The 20871-nt window shown below is 35.6% G+C and overlaps 1 protein-coding gene across 2 annotated transcripts in view; it reads right to left on the bottom strand.

Annotated features, from left to right (window-relative positions):
- The window catches only part of LOC131683324 (basement membrane-specific heparan sulfate proteoglycan core protein), a 672949-nt gene that overhangs the window by 153175 nt on the left and 498903 nt on the right, over window positions 1-20871 (bottom strand). For both annotated transcript variants that reach the window (XM_058965199.1, XM_058965200.1), the window contains one exon: window positions 13086-13199. In XM_058965199.1, the coding sequence (XP_058821182.1) occupies window positions 13086-13199 (114 nt within the window). The remainder of the gene's footprint in view (window positions 1-13085; window positions 13200-20871) is intronic.

The raw sequence follows: 20871 nt of genomic DNA, 5'->3' as shown, positions 1-20871 counted from the left end.
GTCTAAATGCAGCAAATGTTGTATATTTACCATTAACGACAATTGCATGCATTTAGACTTTCATCATGCTATGCTGGCCGGGAATGAGTTATCCATTGCGTCGTTAAATTCATTGTACCCTAATTTATCCAATCAAACTTTCCCGAATGAATAGAACCAAATGCACAAATTGATCACCAGAAGTATTAGCCACTATTCTATCATATACGCCAGTTCTGCATCCATTCCCTGACCCAACTGCCACAAATACTCAGACGAACACATACTTATATAGACATATGACTAGCACATAACAATTATCGTACTAGTGTACGATAAACTACGATTATTACAAAGCGACAACTAATAGGTTTCTACTTATGTATTTATTAAATTAATTTAATTAGTATATGCACGATGGCGAAATGGGCACATAATGACTCCCACTGTGAGCCCTGTCCACGAATACCGCCATCAAATAGTGGAACAATATTTGCAAATACGACACACAGCAAAAGTTAATGCACGTCGACCCGCCAGTCGGCCACATCACCGCGCACAGACCAGTGGTTGAGCGTTTGTATGCGCCGGTGCAGTTTATGAAGAAACATAGAACATAAAAAAGGCGCATAAGTCCTCTCGGTCTCCTCGATGCACCACTGTCGAGGCGCTGATGCACGCAATCTGCCTGATGATGTTTACAATACCATCAAACTCCTCAACCTTGGGGAGGGGGTATTTTATATCGTTTTACTATAAAAATAAAAAGACTTTGTTGTAAATTTTCATTCGTTCATTTGTTGTTACCCTGAAAACTTTGATCAGCAAAATGTGTGTACCGAAGTGAGAAATAACTATCGAAATGTTGTGTAAATTGCATATATGCAGGAAATTTCATGGCCCGATATTGTGACATGTCGAAGGAAAACAAAATTGTGTACAATGATTACTTTTATCGAACTTTTTCAGAAAAATAGTCGAAATTAAATAGTTAACAACAAAACTCTCGTATTTTTTAAGTAAATCATTGGAAAAAAAATTTACGGTTTCCAAAAAACTGATCAGTTCAGTTGAAGTTGACTGAAATCATCATTTGCAGATTTTTAGAGAAATATTTCCCGAGTTTCGGCAAACAATTGTTGAATCTGCCGGGTGCTCGGCTATTCAAAATGCTGAGATTCGGCAGAAAACATTAAATGTGTTGAATAAAATCGACATAATTGTACTTAATTTTCAATGCTGAACATTTTGAGCTAATAAAAATTTGGTTTGCAATACGAGAAAGTTGAATAATCCTCAATTTTATGAGGAAGTTCGCCAGAAATTCGGTTTTGATGGGAGTTTGGTGAAATCGAACTTACTGTCAAAATTGAGAAACCATCATGTTTGAAGGTTAATAAAACAATGCATCTTCTGATACAATAATAAGAGTAATCAATTCCCCTAGATGTTATTATGATGAATTAAATCTTTAAAAAAATAGTAACAGACTTCGTGTCTTTAGCAAATTTTGTTGAGGTTGCCATTTAAAACAACTTTGTTGAAGGTACGAAAACTCTATGTAGGGAGCATATCGAGCTGTAAAACGATACTTACGAAATGTTCTTAGGTCCAGTTTTTTTCTAACTCTTTATTGTGAGCTTCACAAACACAAGCCTTGAATAAAATGTTAATTTTATTTTTTATAAACAGCAGAAGAGATTTATCATAAACAGTAATATCATAATAACTTATTTGGAAGGTTTTCTTCCTAAAATATTTCGATAGCCTGAACACTTGGATGTGTTTTTTTTAATCTAAAGATTTATTTGAAACGGCTTAATGCCTTAGCACAACTAGGCCGTGGGTCTTTCAATTTTTACAATAAGTAAAAATAGAAAAAAAAAATAAAATGCTAAGAATGTCGGTCTTCCAGAGCTTGTTGACGCAGCTTGCTGCTGCGTGTTGAGATCCTTTTCCTTGGCGGTGAAGCCGCTTGGGGGTCATTCAGTCTGCCTTCTCTCACGTTCTCGTTTTCCGTCCATGTCATCATCGGTACTGCTTTCTTGCTGTTCACGATCAGAGGTTCTTATTTGTTTCTTGTTCTTACGGGTCGTTGTTGTAAATCCGTCTTCATCGTTATTTTCTTCTTTATTTGTGATGCTATGCTAGCCGTTGGTTTGGGAGCGGTTGTCGTGGTCGGTGTACCTGCATTATTGGTTAATTGGATCGTTATTTTTGGTTTATCTGTAGGTGTCGGTGGCTGCTTGTTAGAGTTGGCTGTAGTAGACGACCTTTGACTAGTTGTTTCGGTGCATGTTTTTTCCGTAGTGAGCTGTATGGTTACAGAATTGGCATGTTGGTGTCTGCCCGAGATATGTTTGATTATAGGTCATTCCATCCTTCGGAGATTTGCATTCGATAGTCATGTAAGAAGGTATTGGTTTAGTCTCTCGCATCCTCACAATACGAACGCCATTGGGAATGCCGGTGAAAAAATTTCTCCAGGTGTCATTCGTAATAGATTCTACTTCTCCATATTGCGACATGATTTGTTTGGTGTAACCTTTTTTAGTGCGCGGGGCCAAATCATGGATACGCACGTCCACCATGTCGTTTTCCATATGCACCGGGATCTTGATTCTGGTGTTATTAAACTCGATCTCGTGTTGCATGTTGTTCTTTTCAATGAAGTTTTCTGCCTGTGCTAAACTTCTAAACGTGATCAAAATACAGTTTTTAACGTGATGTAGCTGAATGTACGTAACTTCAGCGAGATTAAGCTCCATTTTCACTTTAACTAATTGCTCCACTTCCTGAACTGTGGGTCTAACACGAGTTTTATTAAAGTTGATCGAAATCGTGTTATCCCGTAGCACGGGCACTTTTGTTTCATTTGGCAAACTCATTTCACTCCGCAGCCAGGGAAACAATACAATATTGTTCATGCACTGATATGATATGGACTGATTGTGCGATAGGCACCGATCGGCTTGTAGGTAGAATTGACTGTTTCACTTGTGCGGGACGATTTTTAGCTTCTGCTCAGGGCGAGATTTGAAGACAAACTGCATTCATGTCTTTAACGAGAAGGTTCGTAAAGCGCTCTCGAAAACTTTGCTGAAAATATTAAGTCTTGAATTAAATATGTTTGAAAGGTAAATTCTCCATAATTTTTAGCGCCAAGATGTTTTTATCAGATAATGTGCTCTTTTACGTTGTACAAATCTTCGAATCCTCCAAGATTGGTAGTTTCAAAACGATGTGATCTTGCCCTTAAATTACTGTTTTCGAACATTTGTTTTACTTATTCACATAATAGATAATACAAAAAGAATGAAATTCTCATAAAAAATCGATCAGGACCTGCTAGAGTTCTAAAATTTTCTTCTATTTTCGGAAATTGTTATTCTTGTTATCAATCATATTAAGTTTTCATTACAACACTACGTATTACCGAAACAAAAATATAGTCAGCAAGTGTATCTAATTTTTCGTTGAGCAGTTCTTTGTTTCATTGATATTCAATCTGTTCCAATTTCGCTTCCCATTTGAAAAATTGACCCTAATCCACATTTCAGTACATCTCTAAAAGTGAGCTCAATATAATTGGTTTCAGAGCTCTGGAATGAGTTTCTATTGGAGTGTTTTCGTGCAGGTATTTTACATTATTTTGATTTGGGGGGGGGGGGGGGGGGTTCAGTGTGCTTTTTGTTGTTTTTTTAGAACTTTGGGTGAAGCGAATTGATAAAAAAAAATTACATTATAAAGTATTATCTAAATAACATTCTGTAATTTTTCTATGAAAAAATATCGATAAACGACTCGGTGCAAAAACCTTCGTCGAGTCGTTTGTCGATATTTTTGCATAGAAAAATTACAGAGTGTTATTTAGATGATACTTTTTAGCGTACAAAAGTTTTGATTCAATTCAATTTTTTTCGTGCTGAAACCCTTAACCACCCCCTCCCCCCCCCCTCCCTTAACTACTATGGGATTCGGGCTTATAGATCAGTTAGGGTAAGGTGGGGCAAATCCGACCTAGTAAATGGTTTTGGCTGTAAAATAATAATTTTACACCAGATCAAGTCGTTTTATATATCAAATTAAAGATTAGACTTCTGGGCAACATTCTATGTATAGAATTTTATTCGTGTCATGGGAAAATTTTGAGATACGAAAGATTAAAGATTACAAAAACGTTAATTTGTCTGTTTTCAAAAATGGTGGGGTAAACTCGACCGTCTATGTTTTTGGTTGATTTAGTACATATATTACCCAAATTTTATGCTTTTTCAATGATAAATGAATGAATGTTATGTTATTAAATTGTAACACGAAGAAAATGGAATTCAATGTCAATCTTGGAATGTCAAAATCACGAGCAGTAGCACGTAAAGATGTTCCCATTGGCATCGGAGCAATTGCTCGACGAAAACTATATTCATTACGTTTTTGTGTCTTTCGTTTGTAATTATGAGCCATTGTGCAAAAAAAAAAAAATAATAAGTGATAATAATAAAAAAAATTTCAATTTGATAAATAAACATTTTCTTAGCGAAAAAAGCGGTCGGATTTACCTCACTATTTAGAGGTCGGATTTGCCCCACCGCGTCATTTTTCTTTACGATGCAATTCAAAAAAAATATATTAAAAAAGTTGCACTAAATTAATCTAAGCACTTTGTTGGACTTTAATCAAAGAATTGAAATCCACTTACATTTTTTATGCAATCACTTTAACAATCAGAAATATCCTGTAGTCAATGATGTACAAAAATCAAATCCAAAGTTGTAAAAACACTTATAATCGTTTGAGCTTCTTAATGTAAACTATAAAATTGCTGTCATACCACCATTATGATTATTTTCGATGCTCTACATGACAACATTGACATTAGTTCGCGTAGTTCTTCTGATTTTCGATAACAGAGGGATGGTTTACCCAACGGTCGGATTTGCCCCACCTTACCCTACAGATTATTAGCCCATTTCCACAATTTTCCTAAAGATCTCATGATGTCTAGAACAATAGGTTCTCAATGTGCAGATCAGGCAATCATTATTGTATTATCAAATAAAAACAGTCAATATTTTTTTCTTCGATCTATTCCGCTGCTTGGAGTTATATACGGGTCATTCCACGCGAAGTCATCAAAAAAAGATGTAAACTTGAAATCGACCTTCACGGATTTAAACCAAATTTGGAGGAATTGTTCATCTAGGGCCAATATATAAAAACCCAAATTTTTGAACCACCCCTTGGGTCATGGGAGCACCCCCCGTTTTGACAAATTGCCAAAACCCTAGATTTTCTTTTGATCATATCTCCGGTTATATTGGTTCTAGAATCAAACCGCAAGATGGCTTTTGAAGAAAATTATTCAAGCAGTCTAGAAAAAATATTAATTTTTGGCGGCAGTGATGCCAATTATACGATTTTTTCAGTTAAATATAAAAAATATTTTTTCTCTCAATATGTGTATTTTAATTTTGAAAATTCTAATTCCATCGTATTCCTCAGACATTTTTACATAAGAAACACTTATAATTTCAATATAATTTGAGCGCATCCTGAGATACACCGTTTTGAAGGGAAAAACTCGCATTTTCTCATATTGAATATTTTTCTTCAAAAGCCATCTTGCGGCTTGATTCTAGAGTCAATAGAACCGGATATATGATCAAAAGAAAATCAAGGGTTTTGACAATTTGTCAAAACGGGGGGTGCTCTCATGACCCGAGGGGTGGTTCAATTGACACAAAAATTTGGGTTTTCATATATTGGCCCTAGATGAACAATTCCTCCAAATTTGGTTCAAATCCTTGAAGGTCGATTACACGTGGAATGACCCATACACATTTCGATTCTCATTTCCATACATATGTTCCTGATTGAATGCAATGGTTATCAGTTAGAAAGATAGCTGCCAGAAGTTTCCGCAAATGCAAATTTTTACGCCGATAAGAGAGCCCATCCACATAATTTAAATAAGCCCATCCACATAATTTAGAATTGTTCGGTGGTTATTGCTAGCGGTAGTAGATATAAAAATGAAGCACACGCTGGTACATAAAATCAATCAATTAATTAACTTTTCGAGTGACCTAGTATAGGTTGTAGGTCTACTCAAATGCAACACAAAACCACGTTCGGTCAGTTTAATATACCCTCAAAAGCTCGATTTATAGCAAAACAATCATTTTTGAGACTTTCGGTTAGACCTGTGCGCCGCCACGCCACTCCGCAGGTAATTTTTAACGTACGCCGAACGGTAGACCGGCAGCGCGCCGCCGATGCATTTTTACCACGCCGACAATTCGTGAACTCGAAAATTGTTGACTCATAATTATATACACAAATCTAAATTCTTGCTTCGTGAACTGGATATGATTCCGAGCCTTAAAAGTTTCAACACTAAAATATCACGATACCACGAAGAGAATTTTAGTCTTTTTTAGTTGATAAAGTTAATACAAATCAGTGCATCCTCAAATTATGAACTTGTGTGTGTATACAATCCATTTCCCACTGTCCGGCAGTGTTTTCATGAAAGAAACTTGTCTGCATCTATGTAATGATATATTTGTTTTCATCGATAGATGTACACATGTTTGACCCTGGAAATGAAAGGCGATAGCTCTATTGTACATCCAATGACCCATTTCAAGAATGCCTACTCCTACCCGTACATTCGAAGGCCGCCTTCATATACAATAAGCCCCGCGCAAATGCATCCAATATTTTTGATTCTGGCGCGTATTTAAAAAAGGAAAATATTTATGTAGACAAGCATTGAAAAATGACATGAAACGATCTCACCAGCTCTGAATAAATAAATTCATGAGATTTCTGTGAAGAATTCTCCTCCTTCCGTGAAATTGTTGCATCAGCTACTCAGGTCCAGGCGGCGCTGCAGGCGCTAAGCGCAACGAACGGGCGTATTTTCTCGCGTCTTGCTTCGCATACTTCAGACAATGTTGTGACGACAAATTTCCATGCAAAATCGTACTTTTCTCGTGACATTTCATCATACTAACACGTAACTCAACAGGAATAACTACCTACTAAACGATTGACTTCATTTTCCTGTTGAATATATTGTATATCACTGAAAAACTTTGAAAAATATTGGACGTTAAGGTGAAGCGATGCCAAAATCACATCAAAGGTTCGGTTATGTTCGGCTTACGTTCAGCATCTGTGTGCGACTAGGACGTACTATAACGATAGGAGATGGCGCGCACACAAGCGTATCGTTCAGCAATCAGCTGACTGATTTTTGCACCACGCGTTTCATTTGTTTTGAAAAATAAAAAGATACACATTTCCCAAACGAATCAAAATTTCGTGAAGAGAATCTATTCATCTACATGTGATAACGTGCTTACATACAGTGATACAATTTCTAAGCAATCTGAGATAAGATATTTAAGTTACAAACGATTTTGTCTTGCAAGCCAATGCAATGTTTTGATTTTGACGATGAAATAAAAAGAAGAAGCAGAAACGACGGCAGCCATTTTAGCTGCCACCTTATGACTCTGTTCAGCATGTCCGTAACGACAACATGTCCTGGTGATTCGCCAGTGCTGCCACGATCCTGTATCCTCAAATTATGAACTAGTATCATGAAAAATAGTAAACGTATTCAGACACAACCACAGTAACGTTACTAAGCTTCAGAGTATAACGCCATTTTTGTTTATTCGTGTGAACTAGTATTGTGAAAACACAAAAATTGTTTTCAATACGAGGTTCATTGATTAAATCGTGACCTCAACTTTTTATCTCATAAAATCGCTAGGCAGAATGATATTGACTTTTCGCGACGCTGGTGCACTGAAGTGGCGATGCAGAGGGTAAGATTTCTGGTCTCATAAATTAGTCGTCGTGTGATCGAGCCCAACTCAGGAAAGATTTTCAGTGACAGTTTCACCAGCCCGGTATCAAAGACAAATAGACGTAACATGAGATGAATATTCATCATAATTTTTAAAAACTTAGCTAGTCTGTGTATAAAGTGTCTGTAATTTTGACACAGAGCTAAATGCGTTACGTATAGCATTTTTGCTTGACCCCGAAACTAACCCCAACCGCTGTCAACTCAGACATTTTAACAGCAGTTGGGGTTAAAGCTGACCCAGTTTTGCTTCAAACAAAAAGAACATTAGTTTCCGCATCAACCCGAAAATGTTACCACCTTTTTAATCTCATGCAAACTAAAACAAACAAAATGCACTGGAAATGTGAAATGCATTCTTGTCAAAGTGCTCAAGGCAAAATTGTTCATAATCATTTCATAGGTTACCACACGATGCCGATCGGTGAGTAAGAACATGTTACTAATTTCATTCATTCGGTGTATCGAATCTAACCGGAGCTGATAGAGAAATTTACATGGAGCTACGAAAACTAAAGATACGCTCAGACCATTCTCAACCAGACATGTTTAGTGAGTGATCCGTTTCAACCCAACAGCACGTAAAACATCAAGTCGTGGAATTATTATGAATGGTACCGTAAACAGGGGTGACTTTGATCATCGGGGTGATTTTGATCACTCGAAACTTTTTTCGTAGATCGCCTATTACACCAGAATAGTCTACAGAATCATTTTAATTTGAAATGATTTTTTCTTTAAACTTATAAAACACTGATTTGTTATACTTTTTGAAATATTGTTCGGTTTTTGGGCACAAAAACTACAAAAAACCGAAATTTGACTACCTCATTTTTACGAAGCTTCGTAAAGTATCTATTTTTTATAAAAAAAAATAAATCTCAGATTTGAGCAAGAGTAATAAATTACAAGCGAGTTTTTATTTTCCTTTAGATTAGGATGTGCCAAATTTAGTTTTAAGAGTTTGTTTATTTTTTTTATCGTTCAATATTCCAACGTGTTAAAATGGATTAAACTTTTTATACAATGATAAAGCAATGAAATAAACCAATTTTAGCAATTTTAAACGTTTTCAGAATCTTTGAAATTTTGTTCTAGTTGTACACAAATTATACGAATTTTGGTTATTCGAATTTTACAGTACATTTCAATACTTTGTATAATACCAATTAACATCTATTTTTTACACTGAGTATCTTTCCAAAATTAGTTTTCACAAACATTTGAATGAAAATACGGAATACGAAAACGGACTTCATCCTGAAATCTTTCTTGGAAAAATAGCTGTAAGCGGACAATTTTAGGTAAAATCATCCAATCTTGTTTTCCATACATCAGTACATAGTTTAAAAATATTAAACTTGATAAAAATTTGTTACGTCTAACAATATGTAATTATTACTTTGAAAAGTGATCAATGATACTCTGGTTTACGGTATTAAGTGTATATTTGAGTTTCGTCAGGATGCAGATCTGTATGATACCAGCACATCGAGCATACTTTGCACTCAAGATAGAAGCAAACCTTCCGTTGAAAGGAAATGTAGTGCCACGGAATCGTATGCCTTATCAGCGTGGCGATTTTGTACTTAAAAGAAGTAAAAGTAAACGCCAGCCTGGAAAATGAAGTAATGTGTTAGGTGATCATTAAAAGTTACATTTCTGCGCAGTAATGCTATTATTAACGCCTCGTGTTATGGTACCTGATGTCTGCTGGATTCTAAAAGAGCAACGGTACAGAATACTAAATACAAACAAAAAACAATGAAACGATGACAGGAATTGATTTCCTCAAACAAAACAAAAACTATTTTACCGTTGCATATTTTCTCAAATATAGAACAATAAATGATTATGATGGGACGTAAATATGCAGTCGTTACTCTGCATTCTTTAAATTTTCCCATTGCAACCATTATTCCATGGAAAGTCGTAGTATGCGACAGGGGCGGCGAAACATTTTACGCCCGATTGGGTAGAAAGCATAGGATGAGGGGTCCTTTAGTAATGATTTTTTCCCTTTTCGCAATGCATACTTTTACATTACATTCACATTAAGTCACGTTCGTTTATGCAATTGGAATTGTGGTACATCGATGTTTTCAAATGTGTGTAGTGCGAGACACTTGCGTTGCACATCTGAATTTTTTGAAATGGTTCAAAATTTCGAGTGGGTAATTACCCACTCAGTTATTTTCGAGTGGGTAGTACTACCCATACTACCCACGCTTTCCGCCGGCCCTGGTATGCGACATCGACGATTTTTCTATTTCGCTTTTCAAATTTGACAACTGTAAAAATAATTCCGCCTTCCATTTATTATCTTGCATTTGGCTAGCAGAGTGGGCACTGTTTGAGCTACGGTTGAAAAAAAAATCACTCGACATGGTTGCGTGAATCACATTTTGTGCAATATGTTCAACAAATGCAACTAGCTACGCTGTCATTTTTCAACCTATTTTTCATTCTTTAACAGTTCTGGAAAGAAGAAAAATAGACCTTTCCAACTGTATGTGCAATTTTTGGACAACACTTCGAAAAATGCCATTTTTTATAGTGTGTAATTAAAACATGCAAATTGTTCAACATTTTTCCAAAGGAACGTTCTAGTTCTGAATATAGTTCGAAAGAACTTTCAATTACGTGTCCAACGGCACTTTGGTCATCAAATTCCATCTAGAAATGGCGCAGTTATTCAATTTTTCCCAAATTAGCCATCGTCGCGCATGGACTCTTAAGGTGAAAAATGCACTTTCGTAATAATTGTTGTGGGGCAATGCTGATCATAGTAGCAATGCCACATTAACCGCCTAAGAGTCATGGGAGACATGACGGACAACAAGAGTAATCCACAAACAACATGCCATCACTTTTAACCCTACAACGGTTTTCGTGACCTTTTATATACGTCATCGGTTTTGTGGGTTACATTTGTACCAGGGACGGATCCAGAATAAAAAAATTCAGGAGTGGTTCGAAATTTCCACATTTCAAATAAACATTGCACAATACATAATAATTATAAACCTCATTGAGTGAAAATCAGTAATGGTGGTCAAATTTGGTTTGATAAGATTTTGAGTTTGAAACTAATATAAAATTCAAACAAATTTCAAAAAATCTCAACAAGTTGAAAATTTTCGGGAGGGGTCCGGACCCCCAGGACCCTCCCCTGGATCCGCCACTGATTTGTACCCCAGAACTAAAATAATATGCCTTATTTTTATTGCATTTATAAATAAATTGTATAGTTTTATTCATTCGTAAAGTATCCTGTTCAAAGATATTCGTGTTTTGTCTATTTTATTATGTATTATTTCTTTTTTATAGAACAAGTCTATAGAATACGTAAAAATCCTTTTTTTCCTTAATATTGCTATAACTCCGGTATTGAATTTCAATCGATTTTGACCATCTGTAGGCGTTGTGAAGATTATTCAATTGTCTTTTGAACAAGTAGTCAATTATTCAAAAACCGGTCAGAAAGTGTATTTATTCCAATGCTTTTTGAACACCAACCGCCAAAGTAAAAGTATATACAGTAAATATGCAGTAACGGTGATTAAACAGGAAGGCGTCGAAGGGACTGGTAAAGCCGTATACAAAGTAAGTATACAAATCATATTCACGAATATGTTTTGCCTCTTTCGTCCGCAAAATCAAAAAACAATGCAAGCGCATTTTCTAGTTATTTTGCAATAGTAGCTTTATTATATCAAATAACAGAATCTTTTTTCAGCAATGTTGAAGTTTATACAATTTCATACAAGTTTTTTGCTTACAATTTATTGATATTTTGTTTTTAAAAAAGAGGTAATAAATTTTCTGAATTATGTACACATGATAAAACACTAACGTAAACGGTTTTGTGAACAAGGTTGTTTAGAAAAAATCATTTTTCTTATACATATTTTTCATTTGGGGAAATCAAACCAGAAATTTTGACTCTTCTCTTTCACAATAAACCTCTTCACTCCTATGTGTTTTGCTCCCATGTGTGCATTCTACTCCATGGCCACATCCACATCCCAGTGTTCTTGTGCCGCTCTTTTTTTGTGCTCTTTGTGCACATTATAGGATGCATCGCAAGGTTAAATTATTTTACTCTTCTGTCATCTAAAAAAATCTGTACCAATCTGTACTTTTTTACAAAAATCTGTAATCTGTACCGTACAGAATCTGTACCAAAAACGCTTCAAAAATCTGTACCTTTCTAGATAAATCTGTACTTGTGGCATCACTGGTTGCAGCTGCTTTAATGGAAGGTTAATGATCAAATTGATTTATGATAAGAATTGCTTGCACTTGAAATAAACCGTAACGGAATAATAGGGATTGCAAATAGCTCTGGGGTACAAATGTACCCCCACAAAACCGTTCTAGGGTTAATGTATTCATGATAAATATTTGGTATCTTCAGTAGATTCGTTCGCAAAAGTAAGAGCTACTAATTTGCTGAAGACATCATCTCAATACCCAAAAGAAAATTTATGAAAATATTTCACTTATAGGAGGATTATTCTACTACAACACAATATCAAAAGAAAGAGCATATTGCATCCACTAATTTCTCCGAAGATTCTATTGACCTTAATCTAGCCGCTTTGGCGCACTAAGTGTCTTTTTTACGCACACTATAATCCACATCTTGGAAACTAATTATCAGAATCAAATGCAAATTGATAGCGTTCTATCTGATTGTTGGGTATTTCATTTGAAATTGGTTTGGATAAGATCGGTTCAGCCATTGCTGAGAAACTCGAATGACACATATATACACACACAGACATTGTCCCAAATCATCGAGCTGAGTCGATTGGTATACAAGAATCGGGCGTCCGGTACTCTGAATAGATCTGGATAATTTGAGCGAATGCTAAACGTTTCTTTTATATGTATATCACGTAACGAATATTTTTGATAAAAAACGATTTTTTATGGAATGTCCCATATATACTTGCTGTTTATTAGTCTAAATGAACAGAAAAGGACAACACAGGAACAATGACATAGACAATAAGCTGAGCGAACGTTAAGCCGCTTGTACACTGTTTATTTATTTGCTCGCAGTCAGCAAAATAGGCCGATATCTCTATAGAAATTTACTGGACATTTGGAAATTGATCATCCACATTTATTTTTATGGAAAATATTTGCATAGTGTACTAGTGGCTTTGTGACACATGAACGTGAAGCAAGAATATCTTTGATAAATATGACTTACCGCAGCCTTTCTCGTCAGAACCATCAATACAGTCCAGCCGTCTGTTACAACGTTTTTCCAATGGAATGCATTTACTATCCGAAAGGCAGCGAAACTGATAGCCATTGCATTGATCTAAAATGTAATGTTTGATCTGTATGTTTTCTTCTATGCTATTGAATGGTGTGAGATTATTCTTATGAATGCAGCTTGCTTTCGAGTTCTATAAATTTAAGTGGAGGTAAGGTTAATTCGGTACATTTTTTTAAGAAAATTGTTTTGGCGATACAGGCAATTCACATATAATAATGCGACAATTGAACTTTATTTTTAAATCTCTTTGTAAACAACTGCAAATTGATCTAGTGACAGTAAATCTACAGCTGCAACTGGTTCTTCGTCACATCTAGGGTTACCAAATGGACTGAGAAAAAATTAAGGACATTCCTTCCAAATCTATTCGGAATTGGAGCCTAAATCAGTTGTCACTTGAGCCAGAATTCTGAAAAAGTCGGGATTCTGGTTTATTTTCCAACAGTTGAACTGGGACGTTGAATCTTGACCGAGACAAATTTGAGTGGTGTAGTGCCAATATTGAACAAAGATAACCACTTTGGCCAAACTTCATATCGAATTATCAAACAAATTTTGGTTACTTCTGAGTAAAAGAACTTTTGGTTGGAATGAGTCGCTGAGAGTATGCATTAACAAAAATAATCGCTGGAAGTATTTGAAATTGACAATTGATATTGATTCTCTTGGAATAAAGTTGATCTGATTAATTTAATACAGGGTTACTTTTACATCATGACGTTTTTGTGATCTCGCGAAAATTTGAAAAATGGAGTAAATCGCGAAATGTTTATTTGTCAATCAAAAGAACATTTTTTTTGCCATTGATTGTTTGAAATCAATTTCTTTTAAATGTTGACCATGTTGGCGCTTGAGGTAATCCATTCGACTGGTCCAATTTGTGATGAAGGATTCGAGTATTTCAAGTGGTATCTGGCAAATTAGTCGAGTAATGTTGGTTTCCAATGGGAGTGTTACCGCCGCTTTGTTTTCTTCAATGCATGCTGGATGTGGTCGATTTGTTCGCTAATCATCCAATAACGAGAACTGCAACTTTTACTCTTTGATTGTATGGCGAATAGTGGAGTCAGTTGGCCGATTATGTCGACCATATTATGATCGGAGTGCACGAAACACATTTCTCTCAAGATCGCTGATTTTCGAAATATAGTTGAATAATTTGATAATGGTGAGCATACTGTGGTGGCAAATAATACTAAACTACAATAACATGACATGCCCTGATAAAAACCATCATGTTGAACCACCCTGTATATGCCAAAGTTTGAGACTAAAATAAGGACATTTGAAGTAAAATAAGGACGCTTTCCAAAAACCCCTAAAATAAGGACGGTTGGTAACCCTAGTCACATCATACGTTACGTAATTGCGGCAGCTTTTATTTTTTGCTCGAGTTTTGATATTATACAGTCGTGATTCGCTGGTTGGACACTTTTTAACTGGACCGCTTTTTAGTTGAACCTCCACTAGTGGGACCATTGTCCAACTGAATAGCATCTGAATGTCAAAATCTTATGTCAAATTGTCTATGATAATAAATCTGACAATTATTAGATATGTGAATAGATGCAATTACGCTACCCACGTCTCCTTTGGAGAGTTTTTGGCATCTGTTAGTCGGTCCAACTAACGAATCAAATTCGTTAGTTGGACAGAGGTGTGGCCATCCAGCGAATCACGACTGTATATGATAGCATAAACGAAATATTACCTAGAGACACCACAGTTTTCATTTCTCAAGAAAATATCGGTGACACCATAAGCGCTATCTATCGGTAAATGGGTGTGCAAATGAGCCTGTAAGGCGAACAGAGTCTCTGTTCTTTTCAGAAATGTGTTGTTTCAAAATGTATAGCGTCGGCATGGTTACCTTTTCGGTTTGTTATTTTTCATTTCGGCATCGTAAACACATGTTATGCTTTGAACTTTCAATATCGCTTGATAAGAGAAGTGGAGTTTTTACCAGTGTCTCGATACTCAGCAGTTGTGTAAAGTACATATTCTCCATTGCTCACGTGAACGAGAATTCTAGCTGTACATATATTAGTATAATTATTCAAAATTGCTTACCATCAACGGGTTTGCTCATGCTAAGGTAATGTAAAACGTCCAAAACGCCGATCTTACGTACTGTTTGCTTAAGAAATGCTGATTTAATATCAGGATATTATTTTCAGGTAGTTTAAAGCAATTGTACAGGACATTGAAAAGGCTGGTGCAGCGGTTTTACTGATAGTAATTCTTCGAGTCATTTCGGTACCATTCGACGAGGTTTCGAATAGTTGAAAAAATCAATTTTAGTTATATTCAAATACTTTAATAAGTTGAACATGGAGATGGTGACGCATTTATATGATAAATCGCAGTAGAGTGAATTTATAAACCAACCAACATTAAAATTTATCTTCATGTAAACCCTGGTCTGATGCTTTCGAGAAAAGGCGATCAGAAATATTTTTGATGTCCATAGAATCATTATGTATTGTATTTTCAAATGATTTCAAATATCTTGGAATATATTAAACATTTATTTATTTATTTGTCGTCAAATGATTTTGTTATTGTACGGGCATTTAAACTTTAAACATTCAAACTTCGAGGAAAAGGCCTGCAATAAATTTTGAAATAAATTACCAATGGAAATGCTAGAGACTGCGAACGTACTTTAAAAGCTCGATTTTTATCAGGCTGTAGTTCCTGATTATTTTGAAATATTTAGCTTTTTAGATTTTTCATTTTTCTTAGATTTTTTCTTTGTGTCACTACTAGCTTGGAAACCGCTGTTCATTTGTCCGAGTTTGCAGGAAATGAGCATGTTTAAATACTTGTCAGTTATAAGTATAGCACACGGGACACAGAGAACATCCATGATTAGTACATTGTCTGCTTCAATTTCATCCGCTTCATCACACACTGAATCTGTAGATACTTCAACATTTGGATATTTGAAAAGAGCTTGAATAATATCAATGAGTTCTTCTTTGACTCCGACAGTATCTAGTGCAAGTAACTCTTCGAAATTGTGTTCAAATATTTTGCACACGGCTTGAAAATATTTGAAAATTTCTTCACCAGGTGTTTTTATTCGTACTCGATCGTTATAACGTTTAAAATCAGACAAAGCGGAATGGGAAGAGGAAATGTTTTCGTTGCTGCTGGTTACCCTTTGAAGACAAACGCTGTGTTTTAATTTGCTGCAAGCCCATCCGGTTGTCCAGTGTATGCTTGATAACTGATTTGTATCAAATATATCTTCTTCTACGTTGACCATTTCCTTGTCAGATTGCACACGTAAATATTTTTCACGCACAATCTTTAACTTGCGAATATCGTCATTAGCCAGAATATGTTTGCTTATATCTGGCTCTACATTTCCGATTCTTTTAGGTGCAAGAAGTTGGTTAATCACTATCGATTTATAGGCTGACGCGAATTCCGAGCAATCGGGGTGATTATTGTTCCCGTTTCGCCAACGAATGATTGAAAAAAAATGTTCGAGACAATCTTGAGAAAGATTTCTGGTTCTTAAAAAATTGTACTTATGGATTGTACTAAGCTCAACCCACAGTTCTCTTAATGCTGATATATACATGAGCCAGCCTTGAACAAAATAGGGTTGTCTTGAATGTTTAATCAATCTCTTGAATTCACTTTCCTGTTAAAAAATTATTTGCTAATTTAAAAAAAAATACACATATTTGCAAAATATTATGTTTGGGCATATCAACTGCGGTATTTTAATCAGCTACTGTAGATACTTGTGTTGGATTTGTACGAACCCTATTGAAAACCTCTAGTTCGGGCAATCAATTTAGCTCTAAACTCGTTTTTGACTATATTGATTCAGACCTAAAGTAGCAGATTAATCAGTAGACACTAAACATGCATGTTGAGACATTTGGCATATATCGCGCAATTTGAAGCGATATTACAACATAAAATTTAACAAAAAACGATTTTAATGTGCAAACATATATATTCAAAAGTTTGTGTTCAAGATTTGAAGTTGAAGCTCGAAGAAATACGAAAGTTGCAGAACTTTAAACGATGTATGCGATAACTAATTGGGACTCTCTCTTCATAAACTATAGCGAAATTGCTTTTGAGTATTAGCGACGTTTCATATAGAAAGCTAAAAACGCCACTGACGGATTGTGTATGAGAGAATGCAGTTTTTGTGAAAAGTGAAGCCGATTGTAGAATGTAATTTAAATGTATCTTTTGATTAGTGTGTAAATTTTTATAGAGTATATAAAGCCGTTTAAAGTTTACTCAATATATCTTACTTGCGTGATGTTTGTACATTCTTGATGGACAAAGTAAAGTGCTTGCAATTTTTGTTCGATTTTGTTTAAGAAAATCCACTGAGCAGAGTTTGATGTAATTGCACGTTTGAATTCCTACAAAATAATTAAACATATTTGAACATAAAATATGGCAATTCCATCCATTACCTTTTTCTCGTACAAACTCAATGAATTTGCTAAATCGAATAGTTGGTCAAAATCCTCACAAAATTCGGCCGTATTCAAAGCCTCTTCTGGTAATTTACCAGTACGAACATAATCCTTCAGCCCAGCTGTCACGGAGTGACTGAGCGTTTGGGCTGCTAATCCTACGTTCATTTCAGTAAATTGGGCTAGTCTAATATGTTCGTATTTCAATCCTGGGACTGCTCGTGGAACATTTTTCACGTCTTCCCAATACAGATCCACGATATGTTTAAAAGAGCAGAGTTTTCCATTCCAGACTGCGTTGTGCTTCAGTAGATTATTTCTACATGATTTGTGAAGATGGGGTGCGTCATACATGCAATAAATTCGATTCGTTCTATGATCGCTATTCTCAGGGATCTGTGAAATGATCAAATCAAAATATGGTTTCTTCTCTGTAATGCCAAACTCTTTCGTGAAAAGCGCTCTATTAGTCGAATTTTGATCACATGTTATAACTTTTGGGATAAATCCAGTATTGAAAATCAGTGAAATTGCCTCATCAACGATTCTTTTCAATTCGGCTGATGTGAGATTGTTGCAGAAAAAATATCCTATAGCCTGCTTAAAACCACTTTTAAGTGTCTTTAACATCAATGTTAAAGACGATTTCGCTCTAGTTTTGACATTTAGCGTCTTCTGACCAGGTATTTTTGTTGGAAACCCGGTGAAATAATCTGGCTTAGCATTGGGAATATAACCAACTCGTTCGGTTATAGCCATCTCATCCAAGAATAGCGTTACCAATTTTTCGTCTTCTGGTAGGACAGATGATTTGATTTTAAGAAGGTTTAACACCGTCAAAGAAAATCCTTGCCTAATATCAATTTTTGATAGCCATCTTTGGATTGTGCTTAGTCCTGGCAAAGCAAAAAATTTCCGCATGTGCCTGTAAGCTTTAGTTGAACAGTACTGAAGAACTAGCGCCATGTTCTTCATTGCTTCCGAGTATCTCGCCCCACGACACTTTCTGTTTTTATTCCGCTGTAATTCAACTAATATTGAGTCGTTCAATGAACTCGTCGTATTCCCTGTTACTTTTTTCAAAACTGTCAGTTCTTCGCGAAGCTTTCTCGTAGCTATTTTCTTCCTGCTCATATTTTGTTTTTGCTTTCGTAGTTCCGCCTTCATTTTCACATTTTCCTCGGTTAACTCAAGGAGTTTCTCCGCCATGTACACATACCGCGCAGGATTAAAGAGGTAGTCGTGTTCGTTCTTTATCTGCTGTGTTGCTGAACTAGTTCCTTGTCTTTTAGCGTGGATCTCCAGTACAGCATCAGCCTGCACTGCTGAATCATCGATCGTAATTTCACCTGCTACTTCCATCTCGTCCCCATTGAACATAATTGGTTCAGTTTCCATCGGTGTGTCTCGAACATCCACCACAGAATAATTCATATGAATGGAAGGAACTGCCGATTCTTTCAATCTATCACAAAGTTTAGGATATATGAATGTAGTCATAGTGTAAATTGCATTTTGTGTTCAAACCCTTGGCTTCTATTCATCGAATTTTTGTAATCGTTCTCTGTGAAATGAGCCGAACACACGTAGTCCTCCGTGGTGAAATGTGTTACACCACACAACGTTTTCCATAACGCGATATTCCGTGTTCTGCAGAACCAAATCCTTGTAACTCGGGAAAACGATAAATACAAATTATACCTATTTTTCAGCAACACTTTATGGAACGATATCGATGAGGGGCCGGATGTAACGCTACTACAATTACGCACTGCGCATCGTCTGTAAACCATTGTGGAAACAACAACCGAAAATATTTTCGTTTTGATTTCAGATTGTCAACTTCTTCAACAGACACGAAAATAATTGTAGTAGGCGCATGTTTTGTTGGACGTTGGAAACGTTTATTGTGAAATGCGCACGGTATGTCATGCGTAGTACACCCAAACGCCGCAGTCACAAAAGGATTGCGCTGATATAATGTTATTACCAATTCCCCACAGTGGGGTCTCTAGATAATATTTACTTTATGATGATAGTCAGGTAACATGTTATAAAAAGTAATGCATTTACAAAAACATTTTGTAAAAAGCTCCTGTATTTACCTGGGTAATGATGTGAAAAAGTATGGCAAATGTTCCGAATCGCGGCTTTTTCTAAAAATGAGTGATTTTTTTGGAAATGGTTCTAAATGGCCTATTTTATAACAATCAATGAAAAAAAAATCGAGGGAAAGCTTTAAAATAGTTTAAACTGAAAAACAGGCTGTTCTTACTAACCATACTAACAGTAGTACAGTAAGATTCCGTTTTTGGCACGTTCCGTTTTTGGCATGCTCCCTTTTTGGCACACCGATTTTGGCAACAAATGGGTTCCGTTTTTGGCAACATTTTTGTTGGTCATAATAAGTCTTTTAAAATGTGCAATAGATATTTTTGTATCAATTGATATCACATTATTTGACTTCATTTCCAAACTTGGGAGTCATATTAACCCTCAAAGGCGCAAATCAATTTTTTTTAATATTGTGAAAATTGTCTCATAGCTTCAATACATTACTGTGATAATTTTGAGATGTTTTACGCAATGTTGTTTTACAACAGTGTTATGCATTTAAGGGTTACCTATATTTTACACTATACGTGTTGTATTTAATCATTACAATAAGTGTAGGGATGCATTATTTATGTATAATATGGGCAAGTTGTAAGTGATTTTTACAACAAAAATGGTTTTCTTCAAGCCTAAATATCATCAAGCATTGCAGTTCGATTTTCATTCTATCAATTCCATCAACGATTGGTTAGTTATGGAGAAGCAATAAATTTATTTGTTTTTTAAAAGAGCTGTGTTTTTTAAACAAAATTGTTCAATAATTTTCAGAAAGAATACATAACAGCCCCAGGAGCGAAATCAACACTACCATTCAATGAATTGTTCAAGTTTTGACGTTCAGTGGGCCGAAGAAAAGCGATTCGAATTAAATGCTATTTTACATATTCGTAATGAGGGGAATTGCACTCGAGAAGTGCGCGAAGATTGTGAGAATTCTACAAGACGGCACAGTGAGCAGAATGCTACTTTCGACGCTCCAATCCTCTAGCGCCCTGGGTATGTATCCTGAATGATTTGTGTCTTCGGAAAAGTATCTTGGATGAAAATGAACATTGTTTTGACAACTGACTGATAAACGTTTCTTGCAAAGAATAAGCATAGCCTTATGACTGAACTACAATTCGGAAAACTGCAGAAAGGAC

The sequence above is a fragment of the Topomyia yanbarensis genome, chromosome 2, assembly GCF_030247195.1.
Source record: "Topomyia yanbarensis strain Yona2022 chromosome 2, ASM3024719v1, whole genome shotgun sequence".
Classification (NCBI taxonomy): domain Eukaryota; kingdom Metazoa; phylum Arthropoda; class Insecta; order Diptera; family Culicidae; genus Topomyia; species Topomyia yanbarensis.
The sequence above is the reverse complement of the archived record's forward strand: the minus strand, read 5'-3'. Positions and strand labels throughout refer to the sequence as shown.